This window comes from Pan paniscus, chromosome 3 (assembly GCF_029289425.2).
Source record: "Pan paniscus chromosome 3, NHGRI_mPanPan1-v2.0_pri, whole genome shotgun sequence".
NCBI lineage: Eukaryota > Metazoa > Chordata > Mammalia > Primates > Hominidae > Pan > Pan paniscus.
In genome coordinates this window covers 118696797-118723140 of record NC_073252.2, presented here as the reverse complement: position 1 = coordinate 118723140, position 26344 = coordinate 118696797, and the positions used below count along the sequence as shown (strand labels likewise).

The 26344-nt window shown below is 38.8% G+C and overlaps 1 protein-coding gene and 1 long non-coding RNA gene across 7 annotated transcripts in view; one reads left to right on the top strand and one right to left on the bottom strand.

Annotated features, from left to right (window-relative positions):
- Positions 1–10301: 10301 nt before the first annotated feature.
- LOC134730285 (uncharacterized) lies at positions 10302–15684 on the bottom strand. The gene is made up of 2 exons (XR_010112018.1): positions 15541–15684; positions 10302–12099 (listed from the first exon to the last, which is right to left on the bottom strand). It is a non-coding gene; the product is annotated as an uncharacterized LOC134730285 (long non-coding RNA).
- A 101-nt stretch (positions 15685–15785) lies between these two features.
- Positions 15786–26344, top strand: part of PRDM5 (PR/SET domain 5) — a 230660-nt gene continuing 220101 nt past the window's right edge. For 2 of the 6 annotated variants that reach the window (XR_010112017.1, XM_063603886.1), the window contains exon 1: positions 15788–16352. Coding sequence is in view for 5 of the 6 variants with exons in the window: in XM_063603886.1 (XP_063459956.1) it covers positions 16260–16352 (93 nt within the window). In the remaining variant the exon portion in view is untranslated. Of the gene's footprint in view, positions 16353–26344 lie in introns of all 6 variants that reach the window. The other 4 variants (XM_063603885.1, XM_063603887.1, XM_034959083.3 and 1 more) reach the window with 4 other exon arrangements.

Sequence of the window (26344 nt, the reverse complement as noted above, 5' to 3'; positions counted from 1 at the left end):
TACTACTTCCTGGACCAGTTTCGATAATTTATATCATCCTGGAGAAGTTATCCAATTATGTAAATGACATGTCCAAATTCATTGGTAGAAAATTACTGATAGTACCAACTAAAATCTCGTAACTTTGCAAACCTTTTTGAATTAGTAATGTCTCCCCTTTACTTACCTTATTACTAATAGTTGTATGTTCACATTTTAATTACATGTAATTGCCCTAAATTTGTGTATTTTATTAGATTTTTTTCAGGTGCCATCTATTATTATAATCAATTGTATTCATTTTTTTGTTTTCTGTTTCCTTACTTTACACTTTTATTATTATTGTGTTATTCCTCATACTTTGAGTTAATTTTTGTTTTTCCCTTTCTTGCCTCCTGATTATAAGATATAGTTCATTTATTTCAATCCCTCTTTAAAATTAATAGTCAAGGCTGTATACTATTCACACTAATTATCACTTTGCATCTACCCTGCAGGTTTTGTTTTGTATTGTTTTCTCTTTTTTTGATAAGCTCTAAATATTTGATTACTATTGATTTTCAGTTTTATTGCTCTGTTCAATATGTTCAGTCTGTGTGATATAATTTCAGGTTATTGTTTTTTGTTTTAAGATTAATATACAGTCTTGCCAGTTTAGCTCTTAGGCCCTTGCAACACAAACTCTGTTTCAATACTTGTGCTTTACAAGGCTATGCTTTGGCCTTCATTTTTAAAACTCAATCAGTGACTCTGTCTTATATAGATTGTTTTAAATAATTCAAAAGTTTATAATTATAGTAAATAATATATAACATAAAACTTACCATCTTAGCCATTTTTAAGTGTGCAGTTAAGTAGTGCTGAGTATATTTATATTGTTGTGCACAGACCTCCAGAACTTTTTCATCTTGCAAGATTAAACTCTATACCCATTAAAAAATAACTCCACATTTTCCCCTCCCTTCAGCTGCAGATAACCACAGTTGTACATTTTTTTCTAGGAATTTGACTACTTTACATACCTCATGTAAGTAGAATCATACAGTATTTGTCTTTTTGTGACTGGGTTATTTCACTTAGCATAATGTCCTCAAGGTTCATCCATGTTTTACCATGTGACAGGATTTCCTTTAAGGTATGTATATACTACATTTGAGTTTACCATTCATCCTTTGACGAACATCTAGGTTGCTTCTATTTCATACAGATTATTTAAAAACCAGCTGCATGGATTGTGATTATTTCTATGTTTTGACTTTTTCTTTTATTTTGTATTTTATCTTTATTATTCTCTTTCCCTACCTATTTTTTTCCCTTTTCTATTTCTTCATTGTATCCTAAAAATTTTAACATATGCGCCTAAACTTTTTCTCTGGCAAGTTCTAAAGTCAGCGGATCGAATGAAGCTCCCAAATATCAACATGCCTTTTATGCCTCTGCTTCCCTTTACATCTTCCAAACAGACTTATACCTTGCACTTTCCATGTCAATAATGTCTAGAATTAAGGGTCAAGAGTGACATATTAAAAGATATTTGAAAATATTTGAAGTTTTGCAACCCACAATTATGTAAATTTACTTATTTTTTTGGTTATCATTGTTCATTATACCATTGCTTCAACCTAGTTTTATTTTTCTTCTTGCTCGTTTTCATCTTTTGGTTTCTTTAGGAGAGTTTTTGAGTAATAAATATTGTGAATCCATGTACATTTGAAAATGTCATTATAGGATTTTGGGTATGCATGATAGTTTGGTTGGATATAAAATTCTAGGTTCAGTTTTCTTTTCCTTTATTGGCTATCAGTTTTAAGATTTTGCTTCATTGCTTTACTGTTTCAGTATGGCTAATCAGATAACTCACACAAATCTGATTATCATTTCCTTGTAAGCTATGTGCTCTGTTCCTCTTTCAATATGTAACAAAGTATAAGAAGATAGTGATGGTTAGGTGCCAAAAGAATGAACAGACAACAGAAACTATGGATATATAAAAGCAAGAAAGATCACTTCCAACGATGGTAGCCAGAAATAGTTTCATGGAAAAGATGAAGCATAGATCATACTATGGAGGATGGTATCAGTTAAATAAGAAGAAAACAATAGAGAAGACATTTCACGCAATGGGTAAAATGTAAGTATGACATTGAGCCAGGTATGATGAGGGAAGAGAGAACAAATGAGTTTGATTGAATGAGGGATTCTAAAAGAATGATAGGAGTTAGGGTCAGAGGAGTAGGATGGAACTGGACCATGAACAGCTTTTTGACTTCAGAATAAGGATTTGGGAATAACCAGTAGGTATGTGGACTTACTCAAGTTGCTAGAAAAAAGGATTGTCAAGAGAATATTTTAGAACTATTAATCTATCAGTGATGCTGACAGTGCATTCAAGCAAAAAGATGCTAGAGTAGGGAAATATAAATATTGTAATAGATGTGGGGCTTTAGGGTCTAAACTATAATTAGTGCTGGCCATATGGACAGAGGCAAAACAAGAATGGAATGAATCTAAATCAAAGGCAATTGGTAAACAGGGAGTCCATATTTCAAGCACAGATGCTGGCAGAACTGTTTCTAGAGTAGGAAAATCAGAATAATTAAACATATTGCGGTTATGTCTCTAAAGGTCTAAAATAAACTTTTGACTCATGAATTTAGTAAAAAAATTAAAGTTAGTTTTTCCTCTTTAATTATCTTACCATTTATCTCTATTTTTCTTAGAAACAGTGCTAGGATCTTTTGCTTGCAGCTAAATATATTCCATGGATCAAATGCTTCTTTTATACTATACCTTAGGTAGTACTTGGAGCATTTTCCCATTTTACATTAGAACTAAATGTCATATGAAATAGTATTGGGATAGAAAATATTTATCCTTTGGAAAAAAATGATGTTGGTATGAATAAATATTTTTGAATAAATAAAGCATTCTTTATTAGGTATATTCTTTAAAATAAGCGATAAGTCTCCAAAGTTAGATAAATTAACAACTTATTTTTAATTGAATTTTACTAATTCTAAGTTTTGTAATGTCTTCCCTTTTAAAAGTTCACAGCTACCATATAGTCATGAACATAAGAAATATTTTACCTACCCTTCCTGCTCTACAATTATTTTACATTTCATGGGTCAAATTCTCTTCTCAGATTTATTTTTTTTTTTGTAAATCCCACTGAAGATAGTGGAAATGGAGCCAGACTATCTGAGGGCAAAATTTTAAATCACATTTGCAAAGATATTGACTTTCCCCGATTCATATTTTATTGAGAGATTGGACATTGAAATTGGTTGGAATTATCTGTAATAAAGTATTTGAACTTGATGTCACTGAGACATATTGAGAAAAGAAGAAAAATAATGTTTTACTGCAAGTTGCTACTTTTCAGATTTCGACTTTCATTTCCCATGAAAAAAATGTAAAACTGGAGAATTGAACACGTTCACATTTCCCCCTACTGAGCTTGAAAGTTGAGAAGCATTGCAACTGCACGAGTAAAATATTTTTTACAGCATATAATAACAGTGGAGCTTCAGGAGATTGGCAGGAAAAGGGAAAGGAAATAGGGGTGAAAGAAGGGAGGGATGTGTGTCAAATATTGGACCCAGGAGTCCAAAACAAATTAACTAAATAATTTTAAGATTAACTCATATTGTTTCATCTCTACATTCTCATTGTGTAAAAATTATTACAAAGATTTTAAAGATTTCATTTTTTGGTGTTTTTAATGATCTTTTCTAAATATTAGATAACATAGCATACCCAGACAAAATTCAAACTCACGTGTACAGAGTCCTACAAGGGATGCTGTCTATTGTGAGCTGCCCACTCTGAGCAACATAATTTTAGTGGCAAAACACAAAGGTCATTCAATTCTATTGACATTGAATTAGTTTTGGAGGAACTTTTTAAACACCTAATGAATGATTTGTTTGAGATGATATTACCCATGCTCTCAGTGAGAGCAATTTGCACTTTATTCCTCATAATGATTTATAAATCTCTATTTAGAATTTACTACATGGACATATGTGTCTTGTCCCATGTTTCCCCATTTCCTAACCTTAAGTACAAACCTTAAGCAATTCTGGCCCTTTGGATCCTTTTCTGTGTCTATCATGTTTAAGTCCTGTTTTTCTTTTTTTCCAAGATAAAGTCTCGCTCTCTCGCCCAGGCTGGTGTGCAGTGGCGTGATCTTGGCTCACTGCAAACTCCGACTCCCGAGTTCAAGCGATTCTCCTGCCTTAGCCTCCTAGGATGCTGGGATTACAGGTGCCTGCCACGACACCTGGCTAATTTTTTGTAGAGACACGGTTTCACTATGTTGGCCAGGTTGGTCTCGAACTCCTGACCTCAAGTGATCTTCCCGCCTCAGCCTCCCTGTTTAACACACCCTTAAAATTCTCATTTCAGGTTAAGATATCATGTCAACTTCTACCTTCTGGAAACTTGCTAAAGAATTCGTCTTTGCTTATGCACTTGCTCAAATGCAATATGTTAATGCTGAGTTTTACCAGTTGATGCTTAGAAGGCCTTGCTTCTTTGCTGTGAGGTCTGCAAGATGTCTGTATTGCTACGCAGGATTACAGTGCTCTGTCTCCAGTCTGACCGCTCAATATCTGTGTTCTCCTCCTATTAGTAGGACAAATGCTATAGTGACAGAAGTGCTGCTAAAGCCTCCTTGTTAGAAGTAATTTCTCCCTACCCTGACGCCCAAATTTACCTCCAATTGAGCAGTAATATGGACTGCATGAGACATTCTTTGTAACACATTAAACAGGCTCCCCTGTCTTTCTTCCCTACCCTGAAGTAGTTTCAATTATAGGAATATTTTCATGCACCCTTGTATTTACGAAATCTGATAACTAGTGTTGCTTATTCTTTGTGCTTGGTGCACAATTAGGAATTCTATATGTAGTTTTCAGGAATACATTATTGTCTTAAATGTTTATTTTTGTACAGATACCATGTTTTATTTTATTTATTTTGAGATAGGTTCTTGCTCTATTGCCCAGGCTAGAGTGCAGTGGTGTGATTATGGCTCACTACAGCCTTGAACTTCTGGGCTCAAGTGAGCTCCTTGCCTTAGCTTCCCCACTAGCTGGGACTACAGTGCACTATCATACCTGGCTGTTTTTTAAAAAAAGAAAACTGTAGAGACAGGATCTCACTGTATTGCCCAGACTGGTCTCAGACTCCTTTCCTCAAGTGATCCTTCCACCTTGGCCTCCCAAAGAGCTGGGATTACAGGCATGAGCCACCATGTCTGGCCAGATACCACATAATTTGAATTAAAAATTGAAGAACTTCTTACACAGTTTTAAGTAAATTTGGAGTATAATCAAGAACTTTAAAATGACAAAATATGTTTAACACAATTAAACTACTATTAAACTTATTTTTCACATCTTTTGGAGATACAAGTGATCTATAAGCCCAGAAAAGAAAAAAAAACAACATTTCCTACAAGCTCTTACTAAAAATTTTTGGGAAACTGGCTATCTCTCTGAAAGCATCATTGGCCCATAGTGAGCTTCATGTAGATATTAAAGACATCATTCTTGCCCTGGAGGGATGACTGGAGGCTGCCTTGTGCCACAATACTAAGTAATAGATTCACTTCTGTATAATTAAAGTAAAACTCAGATGGCTTGGTGAAGAACATTGAAGTACAGCTATGAAACATAGTTCTAATCCATGGTAATAATAACAATAACACCCATTTATTTTGAACAGGTTTTGTGTCTGGGGCTCTGCAAAGCAGGCATTATCATCCTCATTGCCTAAGTAGGGAAATAGCATCTCAGAGTGGCTATTAGCCTTTCCCACGGTCTCATGTTAATACATCTCAGATCTGTGATTTAAACCTCATACTCCCTGATTCCAAAATCTCTGCTGTTTCCATGGCTCCTTATCACTCCAACTGAGACTCGGAAGCACTCTTAATACATGAGAATTCCCCTTAGGAGCAGTAGAGTCTATTTTAGTAGTTGTATTTGGAGGAAGAAGTTTCAAGAAGCCATTTTTGTGGGTAGCCTATATAATTTAGCACAGACTCTGGTATGGCCTATGCAATTTTTTTAAAAAAAGTCTTTTTGTTTCCTTCTGGTCTAAGGTTCATTATGGTAAAATTTTGCAGAAAAGTTCAGAACTCATGATTTGAGAGATCAGCCCAATGCCATTTTTTTCATTACAGTTGCATCGTTGTCTTTAATAAAGACAGATATATAATAACTGAACTCCTTACACAGAGAACAGCAGTGCAAAGGCTGGCTAGATTCTAACTCATGGAGAAAACATTTGACTCAATCATGTAACAGAATCTGTTATTTTTTATGTATTTGATTATTATTATTACTTTGTATCTTTTCTTCAGGGAATACACCTGTCACACAGCCAGAAGTCTTCCAATTTGGTTTTCCATATGTTGACAAGTTTCTTATAATAAAGGATTTAAATTACCTTCAGGGCATACAGTACCAGTCACTTTCAAAATTATATATTGCTTCTTATTTCAGCCACATATACAATTTAAATACTTTATTTCATAAGTTAGGGTTGGATATAAGAACTTAAAATCTACAGACCTGTTTCAGCAATAGAAAATTTTGCTGCTGTGTTAGAAATATGTGACATTACTCTACTGTTGCCCAATTTTTTTTTAAAAAAAACCTTTTAAAAACACAGAAAACCAATGTCAATAAATACTGTTTTGAACTTCTGGAAGAAATCAAGTTAAAAAAATTATTGATTCATATGTAAAGACATACTAATATGGTGTCCAGTTACAATTGGAAACTACAGGGAGGAATTCTAAAATTAATGATCTTCAAACAAGGTTAATTTACCATGATTTCCCACTCAGTGTAACAGGATGGAGTTAGAAACTTACCTTTCTGATGATAAAATACTACCTGAAACTTCAAGCTGCCAAGCAAAAGAAGAAATAAACAGTTGGCAGAGAGAAGGTCTTATGTGATCCTAATTCAGTAGGGGATAATTGGTCTTTGTGGTGTGAGTGCCCCGATTTATTGAGAGGTCACCAATCCATCAGCACTCAACTGTAATGTTTATTTGAAACATCATTTTCTAAGGAAAAAGATGGTTTTTACTGTTATGCTAAATAATTAGTATTATATCATTATTATTACTTTGTCTACATAATTTCAGAGAGTTTATAGAAAATGATCACTTAAACTAATAAGAGTCCTCCTCACTCTGCCGTCTGTTTTTAAAATACTTTAGCTTTGAAGTTGCCATTTTGTTTCAATAAGTGCAAAGAAAAACAAGTGGAACAAATTGGGAGGTTCTGACAAATATTTGGTATTGCTTTTTCATTAATTACTGATGTCTTTTAATGTTATCATTTCTGTGAAGTAAAAATTTGTGGATGAGCTAGGCTGTGGTTATAAATAGGTCAAGCCACAAAATAGCTGCTAGAGTAAGAGAAACTTTCTGGAAAGGCAGGTCCTACCTTAGAGCCCCTCCCAGATGAAGATATGTCCCTGGAGAAACTGTCTTCTCTTAGACACAGTTGACTAGACCAAAGTTGAACGGACCACAGAGCAACCATTTTATTGTTTTTTTACTGTTTATTGTTTGTACTGACAAAAACAAAGAGCTTGGCCAATCAAATTTTCTGCCAATTTGTAGAGGGAAAATGGGAGGGGGAGTCGGAGGGAAGTGGGGAGAGACAGAGAAATGGAAAGTTCTACCTGTCCTAGAGCCACTGCTAAGCCCCATGGGAAGTATAACCGGAAAGTGGTCAGGACAAAGTAGGCAGGATATAGAATCAAGGGCTCAGGATGTTGAAATCAGCCAGTCCTGGGCTTGAATCATCCCTACCACTTCGTGAATATATGAAATTGACTAACAAGGTTAATAGTCTCTCTAAGATTTAGTTTCCTTGTGTGAAAAATGAGGCTTATGAAATTACTTTACAGGTGATGAAATCCAGGACGTACAACCCCAAAATGTGGCACTTGGGTATTTGAGGAAACTGCACAAATAAGGTCATTCTTTGACCTTCCCTCACCCTTCTCTCTTGAAGCAGGTCATGAAACTTAGGAGTTCTCTAATCTTCCCTGGAAAAAGATTATAAGACCCTCATTTCAGAGGTACCCTCCCTATATCTGGAGGAAAAGAACATCCTTATCTCTGAAGATACGTGGACACAGAGAAGAATCTGAACGCACAGGCCTTGCTAAGTCCCCAAGTTTATCACTGTTAGCTCATACCCCTTTTGTCCAATTTTATTTCTCCACAACTGTCCACTTCTTCATCAAATCTAGCATAAAAAACACGCAAATTTACCTGTTTCTTTGAGTCATTTCTTTATGAAGGCTCCTGTGTCACATAAAAGTTATTAAATAAACTTGTCTGTCTTTTTTAATAATTGGTCTTTTGTTATGGGGCCTCAGGGATGAGCAAGGAACAAATAATTTTTCATTCCCCAGTTTCTGGTGGCCAGAAGGAGATGGCCGGGACACCCCACTGGTTCTGGAGATTGCAGGTGAGATCCTGGGAAAAATGACAAGTGCTGGAGAGAGGTAAGAATTCTTACCAAGGTCACCTCTCTCAGATCTCTATCTGAAATGCCTAGTTGAGAGATGAAGGTAGAAATTTCTTCTCGTTCCTTCCTTTCCAAATTTAGATTAGCAGATGAATTACTTGTTTGGATAGTGAGATAATGACTCTGGTTAAATTTGGATTGGGGTACCCATTAGTTACTGATCTTTTCTCTTCAGAAACAGCTATTGCTTTCCTTTTTGTCTTTTTTTTTTTTTCCTCTGAAAACTTGGCTTGACTTTCTGGCTGTCAGAGGTGCATGACTTATTGGTTTTGCATTGCAGGCAGCCAACTTCAGGATGGAGGCCCCAAGAATATGGCCAGGCAGAAATGTGGACTGCATCCCTTTTTGGCTAATATACTGATTATTGCTAGCTCTTGGGTGTGGGGGTGTTATATGTGTCTCTGTTTCTTTTGGCTATCTTTGAGAATGGTTCTGGATCATGGGAGGGTTATATCTTTTTGCATCTTATTTTGAGGACATCTTTGGCATCCATGATTAAGTCATAAAAGGCTTATTGGTTTCAGTTCTGAGTCATCTGAGAGATACCTTTTGTTTATTAAAAAAAGACCAAAAAAAGGAGTTCAATACTTCTAGAAATATTTGCTATTTGTCCCAGCTGAAACCTTACAATAGGATTTGAAAGTATGTATTTTTTAGGGCTCTATAGTCAGAAGTTGGCTCATTGGAAGCTGATATTAAAGGCACTCCCCATCTCTCTTTTTCTCTCTCTCTTTCTCTCTCTCTCTCTCTCTCTCTCACACACACACACACACACAGTTGATCCTTGAAAAACATGAGTTTGAATTGCATAGGTCCATATACATGGAATTTCTTCCACTCCTACCACCCCTGAGACAGCAAGACCAACCCCTTCTCTTCCTTCTCCTCAGCCTTCCCAATGTGAAGGCAATGAAAATGAAGAGAAAATGAAGAGCTTTATGATGATCCACTTCCAATGGAAATATGTTTTCTCTTCCTTATGATTTTCTTAATAACATTTTCTTTTCTCCATCTTACTTTATTGTAATAATTCAATATATAACATGTATAACATACAAAGTATGTGTTAATTGTTTCTAATAAGGCTTCTGGTCAACAGTAGGCTCTTAGTAATTGTGTTTTGAAGGGTCAAAAGTTATACTCAGATTTTTCACTGCATCGGCGTTGGCATCTGTAACCCCTGTGTTGTTCGAAGGTCAACTGTACATATATTTAAGGCGTTTTTGTTCTATTGGATAGCACTTATCTCATGGGAACTTCTCAGCTGACCACAACCTTCTTCTAGAATCCCTGCTGAGTATATGCTTCACCAAAGCTGTTGTATAGGCTCCACCAAAGGAAGCTTCCACTTTCTTCTTGTAGGAACTTTGGTAAGGCTGCTAGGGCTTTAAGATAGTAGATATAAAGAACCTAGTCTGCTTTCTGGCATGTACTAGACACTCAGTACCTGGAACCTTAACCTTGGTTTCTTTCACGTTTCTTTGGCTTTCTGTTAATTTTCCATACTCTGCTCCAGGAATAGCACTGCCTGTTGGGTGAGATGACTACTAATTTATCCTTCAGCTTTTCTTTTTATAATGTGTCTTAGTTCATGTTTTGTTGCTGTAACCTGGGTAATTTATAATGAAAATAATTTCATTCGGTTCACAATTCTGGAAGCTGGGAAGTTTAAGCATTGCACTGGCATCTGGTGAGGGTCCCCCCATGGTAGAAGGGTAGAAGGTGGAAGCAAGCATGTGAGACAGACAGCAAATTGGCCAAACTCACTTTTATAATAATTTACCCTCAGAAAAAGTATCCCATTACTAGGAAAATGACATTAATCCATTCATGAGGGGTCTGCCCTCATGGCCCAATTAACCTCTTATTAGGCCCCACCTGCCAACACTGTTGCGTTGAAAATTAACTTTCCAACACATGAAATATTCAAACCATAGCATTCCACCCATGGCCCCCCAAATATATATACTTTTCACAGTGCAAAATACATTCATTCCATCCCAGTGGCCCCCAAAGCCTTAACTAATTCCAGCAGTAACTCAAAAATCTAAAGTCCAAAGTCTCATCTAAATCAGATATGGATGAGACTTACAGCATGATTCACCTTGAGGCAAATTCCTTCCAGATGTGGGCCTGTAAAATCTATTTCCAAAATACAATGGTGAGACAGGCATTAGACAGAAATTCTCATTCCAAAAGGGATAAATAGGCAAGAAGAAATAAGAGGTCCCAAGTAAGCCCAAAACCCAACAGAGAGCATTATGTCATAAAGCCAGAGAACAATCTCCTTTGACTCTATATCCCACATCCTGAGCACACTGATGTAGGGATTGGGCCACCATGGCCTTGGTTAGCCACAGCCCCACAGCTTTGCTGGGCTCAGCCCATGACTCAGCTCTCTTGGGTTGATGATGTATGCTGTTGGCTCTGTAGTTCTGGGGTCTTGGTGGCAGTCCCACTTCCACAGCTTCATTAGGCATTGCCCTGGTGGGGGCTCTCTTTGGCAGCTCTGCCCTGTGACAAGTCTCTGTCTGGGTCTCCAAAGGCCGTATGCAACATCCTTTGAAATCTAGATGGAGAAAATCATGCCCCTACAGCTCTTGCATTCTGGACACCTGCAGACTTAACATCATGTGGATGCCACTAAGATTTGCCACTTGAATCTTCTGGAGTGACAGGTCAAGTCACACCTAGGGTGTCTGAGGAGCACTGTAATGAAATGGATGGAGCAGATACGTGAGGTGGCTCTGGGTGGCAAGCCCATGGAGGGCACTCAGGGCCCATTGCTCAAAACCATTCTGCCCTCCTACAGCATTGGATCTGTGTTGGCAGGGTTAGCCTGGAAGATCTCTGAAATGCTTGCAGGATCTTTTCCCATTGTCTTGATGAGTAGCACCTGGCTCCCTTTATTCATATTAACCTCTTTAACAAATGGTCACCATCCACACCCTTAGTGTTCTCTCCTGAACAGGCTTTTCAGTTTTTATCTGGCCAAGATGCAAATTTTCCAAATCTTTTCACTCTGCTTCCCTTTAAATTAGTTAATACCTTTGCTCTCATATCTCACTGCATGTAGTTAAAAGTAGCCAGACAGAAGTCTGAATGGCTCACTGCTTTGATATTTCTTCCACCATATATCCAAGTTCATCACTTTTAAGTTCTGCATTCCATAAAGTCTTAGGACATAGGCATAATTCAGCCAAGGTCTTTGCTATCTTATAACAAGAATGGTCTTTATTCCAGTTTCCAATACCTTGTTCCCCATTTTTGTCTGGAACTTGTCAGAATGACTGTTACTGTCTATATTTTTCTCAACATCTTTAGGAAGATTTAGACTTTCCTAATTCTGGGATCTTTTTCTAAGCCTTCATCAGAATTGTCCTTCATGCTCTGTTCATGGCAATATGTACCTTTTCTTGCTTGCTCCTCCAAATTCTTGTAGCCTCTACTCATTACCGAATTCCAAAGCTGCTTGCACAATTTCAAGTATTTATAACAGCAATAACTCCACTTCTTGGTCCCAATTTTCTGTCTTAGTCTGTTCTCTTCTCCTATAACAGAATACCACAGATTGGTTAAATTATAAAGAAAAGAAATTTGGGGCCAGGCATGGTGACTCATGCTTATAATCCCAGAACTTTGGAAGGCTGAGACTGGAGGATCACTCAAAGCCAGGCGTTTGAGACCAGCCTGGGAAACGAAGTGAGACTCCATCTATACCAATGAAATAAATAAAATAAAATAAAATAAAATAAAATAAAATAAAATAAGATAATTAGCTGAGCACAGTCATATGCACCTATAGTCCCAGCTACTTGGAAGACTGAGGCTGGAGGATTGCGAAACCAGGAGTTGGAGGCTGCAGAGAGCTATGATCATACCACTGCACTCCAGCCTGCAGACCGAGTAAGACCTAGTTTCTAGTCTTGAAAAAAAGAAAAAAATTATTTGGCTCATGGTTTTGGTGTCTGGGAAGTTCAAGAGCCTACGACTGGCATCTGGCAAGGGTTATTTCTTGGCAGAAGGACAGAAGACAGAAGCAAGCTCTAGAGACACAGAGAGGAAATGGGGTTAAGCTTGCTTTTATAACAACCCACTTTCTAGATAACTAACGCTCTCCTGTGGTAATGACATTAATTCATTCACGACGGCTCTGCCTTCATGACCAATTACCTCTTGTTAGGCCTTGCCTCCCAACACCGTTGCTATGGGAATTAAATTTCCTACACGTTAACTTTTGAGGGACACATCCAAACTGTAGCATAATGTTACTCAATTTAGTCACAACAACCTTCAGTTTTCTTCTAGTTAAAATTTATGATTCTTTTTTGGTACCACATACAAGTGTATGGTACCTTTCCAAAACTCAAGACATTAAGAAAAATTTAATGTTCACACTTTTTTAGGTTTCAGGGACATCTTTTCATGGTGCTGTTGCTATTGTAGAATCAATGCTGAGGATAGATGTTTTAAGAGCAAGAATCTGACACCGTTACTCTCCATTTTATTTTAACAAACTTTTTTTTTTAATCACACCAACTAAATCTTTATTCTTTTCTGCTCTGGAAACTTGGTTTTATATTCAATTATTACAAGCCCTCTGGTTCTCTGAAAACTGAAGACAAATATGTTTCAGGTTATTATTATTTTTTTTTCTATCAATCAGGCTTTTAGTCTACCGTGGTGCTTGGAATCAGTCATCAATAACCAAGGCACAATTAAAAGAGTTTGACAGTATGTATAAATACTGACAGTATGGTAAAATAATTAATTAATATACAGTCATAATTCAAGTCTTCCCTAAAAACAAGGCCCACTCAAGTACATACGTTTAAATGCAATAACTAGAGCTTGCTTTAGACATATCAATGAAAAAGATTCCTCCAAAAGCAAATCTGAAAGTAAGGAACAATGTATTTTGAATAATTTCTTGTTTGTCAAGACAGTACAATATTTTCTAGAATAAGTAAATCAGGTGCATGGTAGTACTTTAATATCAATTTTTTGATTTTGTTATTTATTTTTTAAAGACTGGATTTAAACTCCTGATATAAAGCAGACTTTTAATTTCCCGTTTTTCAAAGATAATATTGAAAGGTCGCTTTCTAGCTTTTAAAGTTTTAAGAAATGACTCATTGTACTACCACTGTCTTACAGGCTTCAAAATCAAATATCCGGTCAATACTGTGCATTTTGATTTGGCAAACATGTATCCTTTTTGTGTGTTGTAATGGAACTTATTATTAAGAACTTTTTATTGCTAGTTCCCATGTTTTAGTTAGTAGATCTTCAGAACACTCCATTAAATAGATAAAAAAGAACATTGCATGCTTTAATGAAATACACTGAATGTGTCAATTGTAACAAAAATATCTGACCAAGCTTCATAAAATATTTGGAAAGTTTCTCATCTTATTGATTTCAGATTTATCTTTAAAATTTTATTTATATACTTTCACCATTTTCTAATTAGTAAAGAAGCCTACATTCAGAGAGGGGCATTCTCAAGGCTGCAGCCTTGCTCCCCAGAAAGACAGCATGCAACCAAATATTTGAGAGATATGCCTAAATAAGGATCCCTAAATAAGGATTGTTTCAGACTAAAACCAAAAAACGTTTTCCTCTCCAGCGATCAAAAGCTGTGGAAATTCTCGTGCCCAAAGAGACAGTGGCAGAGCATTTGACTGAGAGCCCTGAATGGCTTAAGGGTGGCTGGAAGCCTGTGTTTGACAGAGAGCTGAATGCTCCAGGAAAATGCCAGGGCCCCACCTTCTGGACTGTGGGCCCAGTGGATCTGGTCTGGCATGGTTTCAGCCCTGGTTCTAAGGAACCCTGGAAAACCTACTTAGTCCAGAAGCACAACAAAAAGTCAAGTAAATTCTAGGCTCACCATAGAATTTTTGAACATCTCAGATCAGCCTCAGAAGTGACTTTCATTCAAGACATATTTAATGAACACCTATTTTTCAAGGCCATGGAACTCCCAATTCCCCCAAAAGAGAGTTTTTGTTTTTATTGATTTATTTTCCCCTAGAGAAGTTAGAGATCTTCCATGGCAAGTCAAAGGTATCAAAACTCACAGAGCGGCTAAGTGTTCCTCTCCCTGCTGTGAAAGCTAAACTTACATTTCTTAGAAAGAGGATCATGTCATCATTTACTGTGTTCCTTAAAGTCTCCTAATATTGCCACTACATGATTTTTTTTTCCCATAATGCCTTTTGTTCTTGTTTTTTAAACCTTTTTCCAAACTTGAATCAAAATCTACATAGGGGCCGGGTGTGGTAGCTCAAGTGTGTAATCCCAGCACTTCAGGAGGCCAACGCCGCCGGAGGATCAACTCCTCTTGAGCCCAGGAGTTCAAGATCAACCTGGGAGACATAGCTAGACCCTGTCAAAAAAAAAAAAAAAAAAAAAAAAAAAAAAAAAAAAAAAAAAAAAATCTGCTTAGGAACTATGTTCCAAGGGTTTCCTGCAGAAACAGGAATCGTTTCCATGGCGTGTGTGTGTAGTCTATAATTTTGTCAAACTTTTGTGTGTGCTTTTAATGGTTTATGAGAACATCAATTAAGAACATCAAATGGTTTCCAAGAAAAGACCCTAGAGTAGAAAATTACCATAAATATCAAGAGAAATGAGTAGATGACCCCAGGATCACTTTGAAGGATGGAACAGGCTTTTAAAGGTCCTGGGCACACTGCACAGCCTAACAGCTTATTAAAAACACTAAAACAAGACTTGTGACTTTATTGCATTGTTGTGACACCAGATCCTATTGTTTGGGTGTCCCCTCCTGTCTCCCACAAACCCACTTCCGTATGTCTGAAAATCCGTAATAGGTCTAATGATTATCAAGCAAGGGAGGTCTCAGGAATATTGTACCTTGAGAAGTATAAGAACTTCCCAGAGGTTATGTTACCATAAAATATCTAGTTTCTAGTGCTTAAAACATTAAATTGTTTGCAACATATTTTTCCGTACGTTAATCAACATACTTTGCGATCCCTTATTAAGTTCTAGCCTCTGCAACAAACGTGAAAAAAAGCAAAGACGCATAACTCAAATGTGAGAAGCACGGAAATTTCCTAGACCGCAGGGTTCGTTCTCAGTAGTCGGCAATAAGCTGGCTTTCAGAGTCAGGAACTTGATAAAGTTGTTTTGGAGGATGCCCCAGCTGTGTGAAGGTCCATTTCGTTTTGCATCTGAAGAGAAGCAAGCGAGACTCCCCTACAGGGAGTAATGGTTCAGCGGGGCAAGGTTTGAAAACCCAGAGCTGGACAAAGGCGGGAACGCACGCCGCCGCGCCGGGGCTAGGGGTGCTGACGGCCCGCGCAGCTCGCGGGCCTCCGGGTTTGAGGCCCTGGGGTCAGCCCTGCTCCGGGCTTCGCGCCCGGGCGCGGGTCAGAGCCGCCAACTTCGGGCCAATCAGCGAGCGGCGTCCCGGCGCCCGGAGCGCCCAGGCCCGCGCCCCCCGCGCCCCCGCAGCAGGAATGGCAGGAACGGATCCGGGCCGAGCCCGACCCGGGACGAGGAGGGGCTGAGCCGCGGGGGATCCTGGAATCGGCAGGGAGGTGGGGATTCTGGGAGGAAAACTCCATTTCCTCCTTCCCTGCCGGTTTCTCCCCTCTACCCTGGCACCCCAAATTTCGATGTGCCGCCTGCCGGGCGCTAAGCGCCGGTGTTGAGAGAGGCGGCGGCCGCCGCGCCCGGGAAAATGCTGGGCATGTACGTGCCGGACAGGTTCTCCCTGAAGTCCTCCCGGGTTCAGGACGGCATGGGGCTCTACACGGCCCGCAGAGTGCGAAAGGTGGGTGACCCGGCGGCGGCCTGCGCGCCCCTGCACCTCGCGCGCCCTGTGCCTCCCGGAGTCGCCCTGCCGCAGGGCCCGGGGCGCGGCGGGCTTCACCCCGGTCGCCCCTCGCCCGGGCCGGGCCAGGCGTCCGGGGGAAGGCCGGGGACCTTGGGGCACGGCGGGGGTGGCCTTTACTCGCTGCGCCACCCGAGCAGGCAGCGCCACGTAGGTGGCGGCGGGGTGCGCTCCGCTGCCGGCCGGTCCAGGGGCGGAACTGCCACCGGCCTCCCTGCCGCAAGATGTCTTTCCTCTCTCCCGCAGGAAGTGAGCGCGGCGGGAGCCTCCCTCTTCCTCGGTTACGGGTGTGAGCTGCGTCTTTGCGTTGGCGAAGGCACGCGTGGGCGGGTGTCTTCCCCCGCGCGCACGTTGCTCCGCTGCCGCCTCTTTTCCTTTAGGATGAATTAATGTGGCTAGAAACGCCTAACTTTCCATGCGGGGATGGGAGGAGCAGCCCAGAGCGCCGCTCCACGCAGGCCGTAGAATCTCATTCATACGCCCAGGATTTCCTTCCCTCCTTCTGGAATGTATTATATGTGCCTTCAGGGAGGTGCCAACCAGATGATCTTTGAGTGTCTGTACCTTTTTTCTCCGCTCTTTTTTTTTTTTTAATTTGTCTCCAACATCGGTTCGATCTCTCCAGCCAGAAAGTTACAGGCATGTGATGAGAGGAAGCACATTGCTCAGTTCGTACAGGAAGGGCCTGAAAGTGTTGGATGTTGAAAGCAAAGGCCTAGGAAGAGAGGCCACAGGAACAGTCCAGCTCTTTGGATTTGATCTTATAATATTATAACTTGTTAGAGTCGTCCTAGCCTTCCTCGCCCCCTTTTCTTAGTAGATATTTTGTAAGATGGAGGTTTGGGCAAGAACAGTCTTGTTCAGGTAAGGTATGTTAACAAGAGGTTCAGAGGATGCAGTAGAGACACTAGGGTGCCTTTCATCTGCATATAACCCTCTCCCCTTTGCCTCTGACCTAAAGAGCTGGTGAAGAGTAGTAGAAAGTGCTACTAATCTCCAAAAAGGGCTCCACTGACAACATGATCTCCAGTCATCCTTCAGGGCAAAATTGGAGAAAATAAACCACTTATTTATTTTTTCAAGTGCGAGTTGGCGAGAATGTTCAAATGTTAAAAACAGGAATAAATACTGAATTAGAGGTGTATTGAATAGTTGCCAAATGGCCAAATGTTAAAATCAACATTTTTTGAAGGCCAAATACAACCATCACCAAATGACGTCTGTACAGAGTTGAAATTCTCCTTTTAATTCATTCTTAAAAGATGTGAAAAATTCTCAAACAGACCTTCCTTAAAGGTTTCTGGCTTAAATTTAATTACTTTAAAAATTAAACACAGATCTTAAAAATCATTTTATTTAATGTTATGAAGAGTACTATAAACAACTCTACAAAGATTAGAATTATTATATAATCCTTGTTGTTTCCTTATATTACCGTATAGATTTTTAGAAACAGCTGGCCAACCTACTTTCTTTTGAGATTTTTATTAATTTCAGTTTATTTTTTTCATGTATTTGATTCTTTGTAAGTATTTTATTTTTGGGCATGCAATGAAATGAACAGCTTCCAAAATCATCATATATTATTGCATCACTTTACTATTGCAATGATAAATACTTATCTTTTCCTGGCCAGTTTAACTTTAATAAATAAAACACATACAGATTTTCATCCAGATCATATTTAGAATGCTTCGCTGTATTTCAAAGTGAATATGCAGATGTTTGCTATGAATCCAAACTATTATCGATGTTTAGTTATGATCCCAAAATATTCAGTCACAAAGGTCATGGACAGGTTTGTTGATCTCAGAAATGACCTTAAAGCAAGCTTCAGTTCCTTTTCCTTCCAAAATCTGAGGACAAAGACAAAGCTAAAGCCAAACAGCAGACTTTAGCTGAATTGTGAGGCTGCAGCTGAGTATCATGGCATCCCTTACCTGCTTATGGAAGGCAAACAGTCCCTCAATTCTTAGGTATTTTCCAAGTAACCTTGTACTAGGCCTAATTCTGGACATAAATCAAGGGATCTGAGAAGAGAGATTTATTAGCAGCTACATTAAGAACCTTACTTAAAAGTTTTTATGCTCTCTATTCTAAACAAATTTTGGAAGATACCACTTTTAATACATGTGTTGGAAATTACAGATGTTTTGCCACACTTTTATAACACATATGCTTGTATAACACTCCTGTTTTAAAAAGTGCTTGCAATTCAAGCCATCTGTTGATTTCAAATTCAGAGAATCTAATCCAGACTGAGGTTGGGGAATCTTGCTAGAAACCCCACCCTCATTACATTCAGCAGGTTGAGATGGGATTTTCTTGCTGGTGGGACCCCTTAATCCTCTAGTCCTACCCCTTTTCGTGCAGTGCTTCCTAGAGTGGTGGTGTCTTTGCAGCAGAGTCACCTAATTCCCTGGCTTTACCTTAGTCCTACTAGATTTTTCCTTGGCAATTATCCTTTTTTGCTGGTCTGTTGCCTCTGATTTTTTTTCCAGTATAAAAATCTGTATAGTGACAACTCAAGAAAAGGAAAAGAGTCAGTTAGAAAGCTTTTGAGAAGAAAAAGGAGACCTGAGTTCATTCATACTTTCACACATTGTGATTTGCTAATAATCAGAATAAGGAAAAATAATGAAATTGACACTTTTTGCATGCTGTGTGCCAGACCCTGTCTAATGCTTGCTGTGTTTTCTCGGGAGCACAGTTGAATGCTTCAGTGAAAATGTGGCATTTTAGGTTGCAAAGTATTATGCAGATTAAAATTAATATTAGTTACTCAAAACTCATAAATTAAGTATACATCCAATAAAAATTTAAAGTTAAGCAAACACCTTACTACATTACATTTTTTGTTTCATGACCATTTTTTTCCTAGCTTGCTTATATGATTAACCACCAGTGGGTGGTGTTTTTTGATATTGTACCTGAAACTGCAAAGTGGAAAGGTTATTTCAAGCTCTCAGATTATGTGATTTTAAGGGAAAGATTAAGGTGGAAATACACTGCTCTCAGCTTTCTTTCCCTTTGGATATTTTAGGCTGTAGGTTTTTCTTCTCTGACTTTCAGTCATTTAATCATTCGTATGTGGCAGGTACTGTACTAGGCCCTGGGAATACACAGGTGAGCAAGACAGACAAGGTCTTTTTCTGCAAGGAGCTTGCTTTCTTATGTGGGGAGATAGGCAGTAAACAAGTATAAAATGGAAGATTACCAAAATGATTGAGGCATGTGTTAAATTAATTGCAGGAAATAAACAGGATGAGGCATTAAAGAGTAAATGAGGGGTGGGTCTACTTTAGGAGGGTCAGCAGGGAAGACTTTTCAGAGGAAATGACTTCTGAGCAGAGAGCTGAAGTCGCTGAGCCAGCTAGGAGATTCTCTAGGAAGAGAAGTGCAGAGAGCCAACCTGTTCAGTATAAAGCTCTTCCTCTTTCAAAGTGCCTGTCTCTGGGCTTTGGCCAGAGGCATGCTTCCCAGCCTGTGGGCTGGCCACTTGGCAAGCTGTAACCTTTTAGGAGAAATAAAGTCTTGTCTCCGCCTCTCCTTTTCTAAAATTATATCTTGTAATTTTTTGCTGAGTTAACAGACATCATCTAATTGGCACATCCTCATTTTACAGGTGAGAACACTGAAGCCCAGAGAGTTGCAGGGAGTCTTGCAGCTCACAGTTGCCTCTCAGATTCCTATGCCTTCCACAGTTTCAACTCCCTCCTTTCCAAACCAAGGCACACACCTTGATTCTCATTGAGGGATTTGTACTAAGGTCATTTGTTGAGGTAAAATCCTAAGTAAAAAAAAAAAAAAAAAAAAAAAAAAAAAAAATACCTGAAGTAAAGGCTTAAAGGTGAGTTTGTAAAAATACAGTAAGATTTTAAAACAAAAGTCAAATTTTACAAAGTTAAAAAAATCAAAGAAAGAAAAAAGCTGAAACAGATAAGTAAATAAAAGCCTGTAGAGGAAAAATCACCATGCATAAATGTTAATACAGGAAGAGCAGACTTTGTGGGATAAGGTGTTTTGTTGATCAGTGTAGAAGGTGACTTGTCTGAAGAAACATGGATTTGTATCCTAGGGCTAAAAATCTGCCAGCCAATGTTTGCTTACATTTCCTGGTGGCCGATGATAACTAATCTGGAAACATAATCAGAGGAAAAGTAATCATGAAGCCTGCCGTATATGCTATCTCTTCCCTGTGTTCACACATTCACACTTCTCCATAGTGACTCAAGGCAGCTTTGTATTTCCTGGTGTTATTAAACATTTTTTAAATTATGTAACTACTCTAACATTTTCTCCAAACTATATTTTTTGTGATAATGGCAGCTACAATTAATTCAATAAGTATTTATTGAACTATGGCAGTTTTTAGGCACTGTTTTAGTTACTAGTGGCAGAAAAGCGAGTGACAGAGACAACAGTCACTAGATGCTTTACACAGTTTTTAGTGAAGTCCTGCAATAAACCTGCAAGGGGGCTGTTAGTATCCCTGTTTTATAGATGAGAGAGGTGATGTTGAGGAAGGTTACATCAGTCATAAGTGGATTAATGAAAATTTGAACTCAGGTCATTCATATACCCTTTGCCTTAAAAATGTTTTTTCTCTATTCTGATAAAATGCTATATCCACAAATATACAAACACATGCACACTTTTAAAAAAAACATAAGTTTACAAAAATAAGAAAGAGTAAACTCACTTCATCATCTCACATTTTTCTTTTGACGGTATCTTGTGGAAATTCCTGTATCTACCTTGGCTCTGTTTTTTTTTTTTTTTTAATGTCTGACTATAGTCTATGCTGTGGATGTGCCATAATTTTTATTTATTCAGGTCTTGTTTTACACATTCATTTAACAATCTTTATCACTCTATATGCCAAGACCTGTACTATTCACTTTGGGGTACAATAGTTAAGAAAATAGGTACTCTGGCTCTTGGGGAGCTTGCAGTCCAGTGAGGGAAGACACAAAATAACAGACCTATAAGATAACTTTTATACTATGTTAAATATTATAAGCATTATAGAAAAAAGAAAAAGAGCTAGGTATGGCTGACTTGGCAGAAAAGGTGTGTGGGTGTGTGTGTGGGATGCTATAAATGTTAGATGGGTCAGTTAATCCTCACTAAACAGGAGAGATTTGGGCAATTATTTGAAGGGTGGTAGGAAATTAGCCAAACATATATCTACGGGAAGAGCATTCTAAGTGCAGAAGAGGCAGCTACAGTAAAGGACATAAGACGGGAGTTTGCCTGTTGTGGTCCAAGCACAAGGAGGTCAGTGTGGCTGGAATGGAATGAGCAAGCAGTTGAGGAGGAGGTCAGAGGGCTAGTGAAGGGATGAGTGTTAGGGGAAGATCCACTGCTTAGAGCCCTTTAGGCCACTGCAAAGCCTTTGGCTTTTACTTTGAGTGAAATGAGAGGCACTGCAGAGTTTTGAACAAAGGAGTGACATAAGTTTATCAAGCATGACTCTGGCTGTTCTGTTGAGAAAAGTTTGCCACAGGGCAAGTGTGTAAACTAGGGGAGTTAGGATTCTACTGCAGTAATCCATGTGAGAGGTGATGGCAGTTTAGACCAAGATAGTGGCTACTTTGGTAGTATGGGGTAACAGAACATGCTGATAGGATTGGATGTGAAGTGTGAAAGAATGGGAAGGATTCAAGATGATTCCAAGGATTTTAGCCTGAGGAATTGGAAGGATTGGATTGTCAGCCAACAACTGAGATGGGGAAGGTTGTGGGTGGAGGAGGTTTGAAGAGGGCAGATCAGGGGTTCAGTTTAAGGCATGTTGTTTTTGAGATGTCTATTAGACAGCAAGGGGATATGTCAAAGTGTCAGTGAGATACAATTGTATAATGCAGTTCCTCCTTCCCATTCTTTAAAATGTCACACATTTTATGTTTTATGTTATAAATCTTACAGTACGTTTTTACTCTTGTTTCTTTAGATCATCAGTGATCTTTTAGAGCAATTAAAACGAAGACAAATTGTCTTTGTTATGTACCTCTACTTTTTACCATTACATTTAGCTATTTATTTATTTATTTATTTATGAGATAGAGTCTTGCTCTGTCGTCCAGGCTAAAGTGCAGAGGTGCGATCTCAGCTCACTGCAACCTTTGCCTCCCAGGTTCCAGCTATTCTCCTGCCTCAGCCTCCTGAGTAGCTGTGATTATAGGTGCCCACCACCACACCTGGCTAATTTTTGTATTTTTAATAGACAGGGTTTTACCATGTTGGTGAGGCTGATCTCGAACTCCTGACCTCAAGTGATTTGCCCACCTCGGCCTCCCAAAGTGCTGGGATTACAGGCATGAACTACCGTGCCTGGCCCATTTATTTATTTTGAACTAAGTTTCTGTCTGGTATCATATTCTGAATGCTGAAGAACTTCATTTAACATTTCTTATAACACTTGTCTTCTGGCAATGAATTTTCTCAGCCTTTATCTGCCCTTCTGCCCTGCTCTTGTTCTTCTCCCCACAGTGGACTTCGCTGTGTTATTTTTTGGTGCTGGGTGGGCTGATGGTGAGGGGTATGGGAGAAGGATCTCTGTTGTCTTGTTCCATTCTCCCTCTTATGTAGGGTTTCTTTGCCTGGGCACTGGGAGTTGGGCTTTCTCAATATGCCTGCTCCTCTTCCCTAGGAGAGCTAATCTTTTAACTTGTGTCAGTGGTTGGTCTTTTGTGGGTGAACATTTCTTGTCCCTTCCCCAGTGGTAGGAGTCCTTTGATGGTTGTGGTCTAAGTGCTTGAGCCTGTACTGTTTCTTTCCCTTCTCCCCGCAGTGGTGGATCTTTACTGGGGTCATCCTGGGGATGACATAGTTTACTGCTTTTCTTCAGTAGCTAAAGGCTTTCTTCTGATATGAGAAAAAGGTCAGGACAGGAGGTGTACACTGTCATGCCATTCTTGCAGCAGCTGCTGTTCCGCTCTTGCATGACAGCATCACTGAGGAAGTCTCTCTTTGTTCTCCCATCTGTTCCCAAACCTCTCTCACACGGGGAGGTCCTTGGAAAATAATGTGAACATGCCTGTGAGCATCTCTTGGGTCTGGGGCTTGCTGTAGTTCTATACCTTCATTCTGTCTCACATTCCTCCTTTAGCAAGTTGTTGAAATGTTAGTTGATTTTTTACTTGTTTGGATGGTGGATGGAGGAGGGCACTGGCCACAGGTAAGCTAGTGCTCTCCTTAAGAAAAGTTATGATTTTGCAGTTTATCATTCTCATTGTTAGGATAGTAGTGATACTCTTACTAACCTTCTTGGTGGAAACTGAACTTTTATATATTTTTTATTTCAATAGCTTTAGGGGTACAAGTGGTTTTTGGTTACATGGATGAATTGTATAGTGGTGAAGTTTGAGATTTTGGTGTACCACTCACCGAGTAATGTATATTAAATCCAATATGGAGTTTGGATACACCTCCTAGCCTGTCTCTTCTGAGTGTCCAGTGTTCATTATACCACTCTGTATGCCTTTGTGTACCCACAGCTTAGCTCCCATTTGTAAGTGAGAACGTGTGGTATTTGGTTTTCCATTCCTGAGTTACTTCACTTAGAGTAATGGCCTCCAGCTAGATCCAAGCTGCTGCCAGAGACATTATTTTGTTATTTTTTATGGCTGAATAGTATTCCATTGTGTATATATACATTTTCTTTTATCCACTCATAGGCCGATGGGCACTTAGGTTGATTCCATCTCTTTATGATTGTGAATTGGGCTGTGATAAACATACATGTGCAGGTATCTTTTTGATACAATGCAGTTGATACAAAGCATTTCCTCTGCTTGCACTCACTCCGTCCTGCAGCCCTTGGAAGAAGGTGCGTGCTTCTCTTTTGCCTTCCACCATGATTCTGTTTCCTGAGGCCTCCCTAGCAATGTGGAACTGTGAGCCAATTAAACCTCTTTCCTTTATAAATTACCCAGACTTAGGGAAGTTCTTTATAGCAGTGTGAGAATAGATTAATACACTTCTCATCCCTTTAAAAAAATACTCTGGAGTTATGTTTTTATATGTGAGGTTTCCTGGATCTGTTCTCTAAATATCATATTTTTATCTGGTCATGGTTTTCACTTGTGATTTTGTTTTTGAATTTGATTCTAAATATCATATTTTTATCTGTTCATAGTTTTCACTTGAGATTTTTTTTTGAATTTGATTCTTGTCTCTTTCTTTCAATTCATTCTGTAAAGATATTTAATTGGGAAGTTAATGGTTTTTAACTCTTAAAAGTTTTTTTTTTTTTTTGAGTGCTGTATTTGAATCTCCTTAAATTTTCTTAGATAATTCAGGTATTCCCTTTAGTTGAGGTATTCTGTCTGCTGCAGAACACAGAGCGTGGGTCTAATTCTTCTGCCTTATCTTCCTTTTTCTAGCAGCTCTGCTCCTTTGTATGGGCTGTATCCCTTGGTTGACTCATTGGAGCTCAAGACTGTTATTGAATAGTCCTCTGTGGCATCAGTCCTGCAGGTGGTAGAAGGCAAATGGGTCTCTCTTCAGTGGGCCTGCACTGGCAGATAGGCTGTCAGTTCCCTGTCAGTCAGCTTTCTGGTCTCCTTGTACTTTCGTGGGCATCAAGAGCAGGAAAGATTGTGGGCTGTGACCCCCTCCATCTCTGACTTTCAAATTCTTTTTGGGATTCCCTGGTTTTCAGTCCTTGTCCCTGGTTACTCTGCTGTCCTCTACTTTATTACTAAGTCTACTGGAGAGAACACCTCACACCAGATTTCTGCCAGAACCTAAGGCTTCACTTGCATCCATTTGCCCACAGATGCTAGTAGTAGTTGTTTTGCTCAAGAGAGGAAAGTAACAGGTTTGAGGGTGAAGGGGAAAGGTGTTGCATTCAGGTCACCATATACCCACAATTCTTTTTGTCATATCTCTTCTGCATTTCCTTTTTGTATTATTTCATAAGTGATGCATTTCATAAAGAATAATTCCATTTTATTATAGGCACCACTACATTTCTTTACCCTGACCTCTGCTATATCAACTGGAGTAAGAGAGACAACTGCAGTAATTAAATTTGAAGTTTTTGTTCTCCCTCTAACAGGAAGTTGGCAGATGGAACAAGATGTTTGTGGTCATTAGTTCAGTGGCTCAAAATGTCAGGGCAGAAGTCTTTGCAATTCTCTTGGACTCAAGGTCGCTGCTTCAGCCCCAGCTATCATGCTCATATTCCAGGCAGGGAGAAACAGGATTAGGTATACTTTCTAGTTGACTCAGCTTTATTTAAGAACTTGTGTGATAGTTCCATACAATGATTTCTACTCACAGGTTGTTTGCTCCCTTCTCTTCGAGATAAATATAGTATTTTACCTGGATACATTAGTACCCTTAACAAGATCAGTGTTCTAGTACTAATGGGAGTGGATATAGGGAGGCAACTAGTCTGCCTCAGACTTCCTACAGTGGGGAAGGAAGACTGGTTATTTTTCACATTGAACTTTTAAGAAACATATTTAATACACTATTAAAGGTCTAATTATATTGCAAAGGCACATACATGCACAGTAGTTTAACATTGAAACATAATTATGTTCTAAGTGGGGACTCTAGTCTCCTTCTGTGAAAAACATCATTATTTCAAATATAAATGACTCAACTGCAGATTGATTCACTTTAATGTATTTATTTCATCTATATGTATATTTTTTATTTCTGAACTATTTCAAAGTAAATTACAGATGTTGTGACAATTCACCCCTCAATACTTTAGCATAAGGACATTCTCCTAAATAGCCATGATGCTGTTTTAGCAAATCCAACAAAAATAACAGTAATTTCCTAATGTCTTCTAATGCTAGTCCATATTTAAATTACTCCAATTGCCTAAAAATGTTTTTATAGCTATTTATTTTTGAACCAGGATCTGATCAAAGACTACATATTACATTTAGTTATGTCTATTAAATATCTCT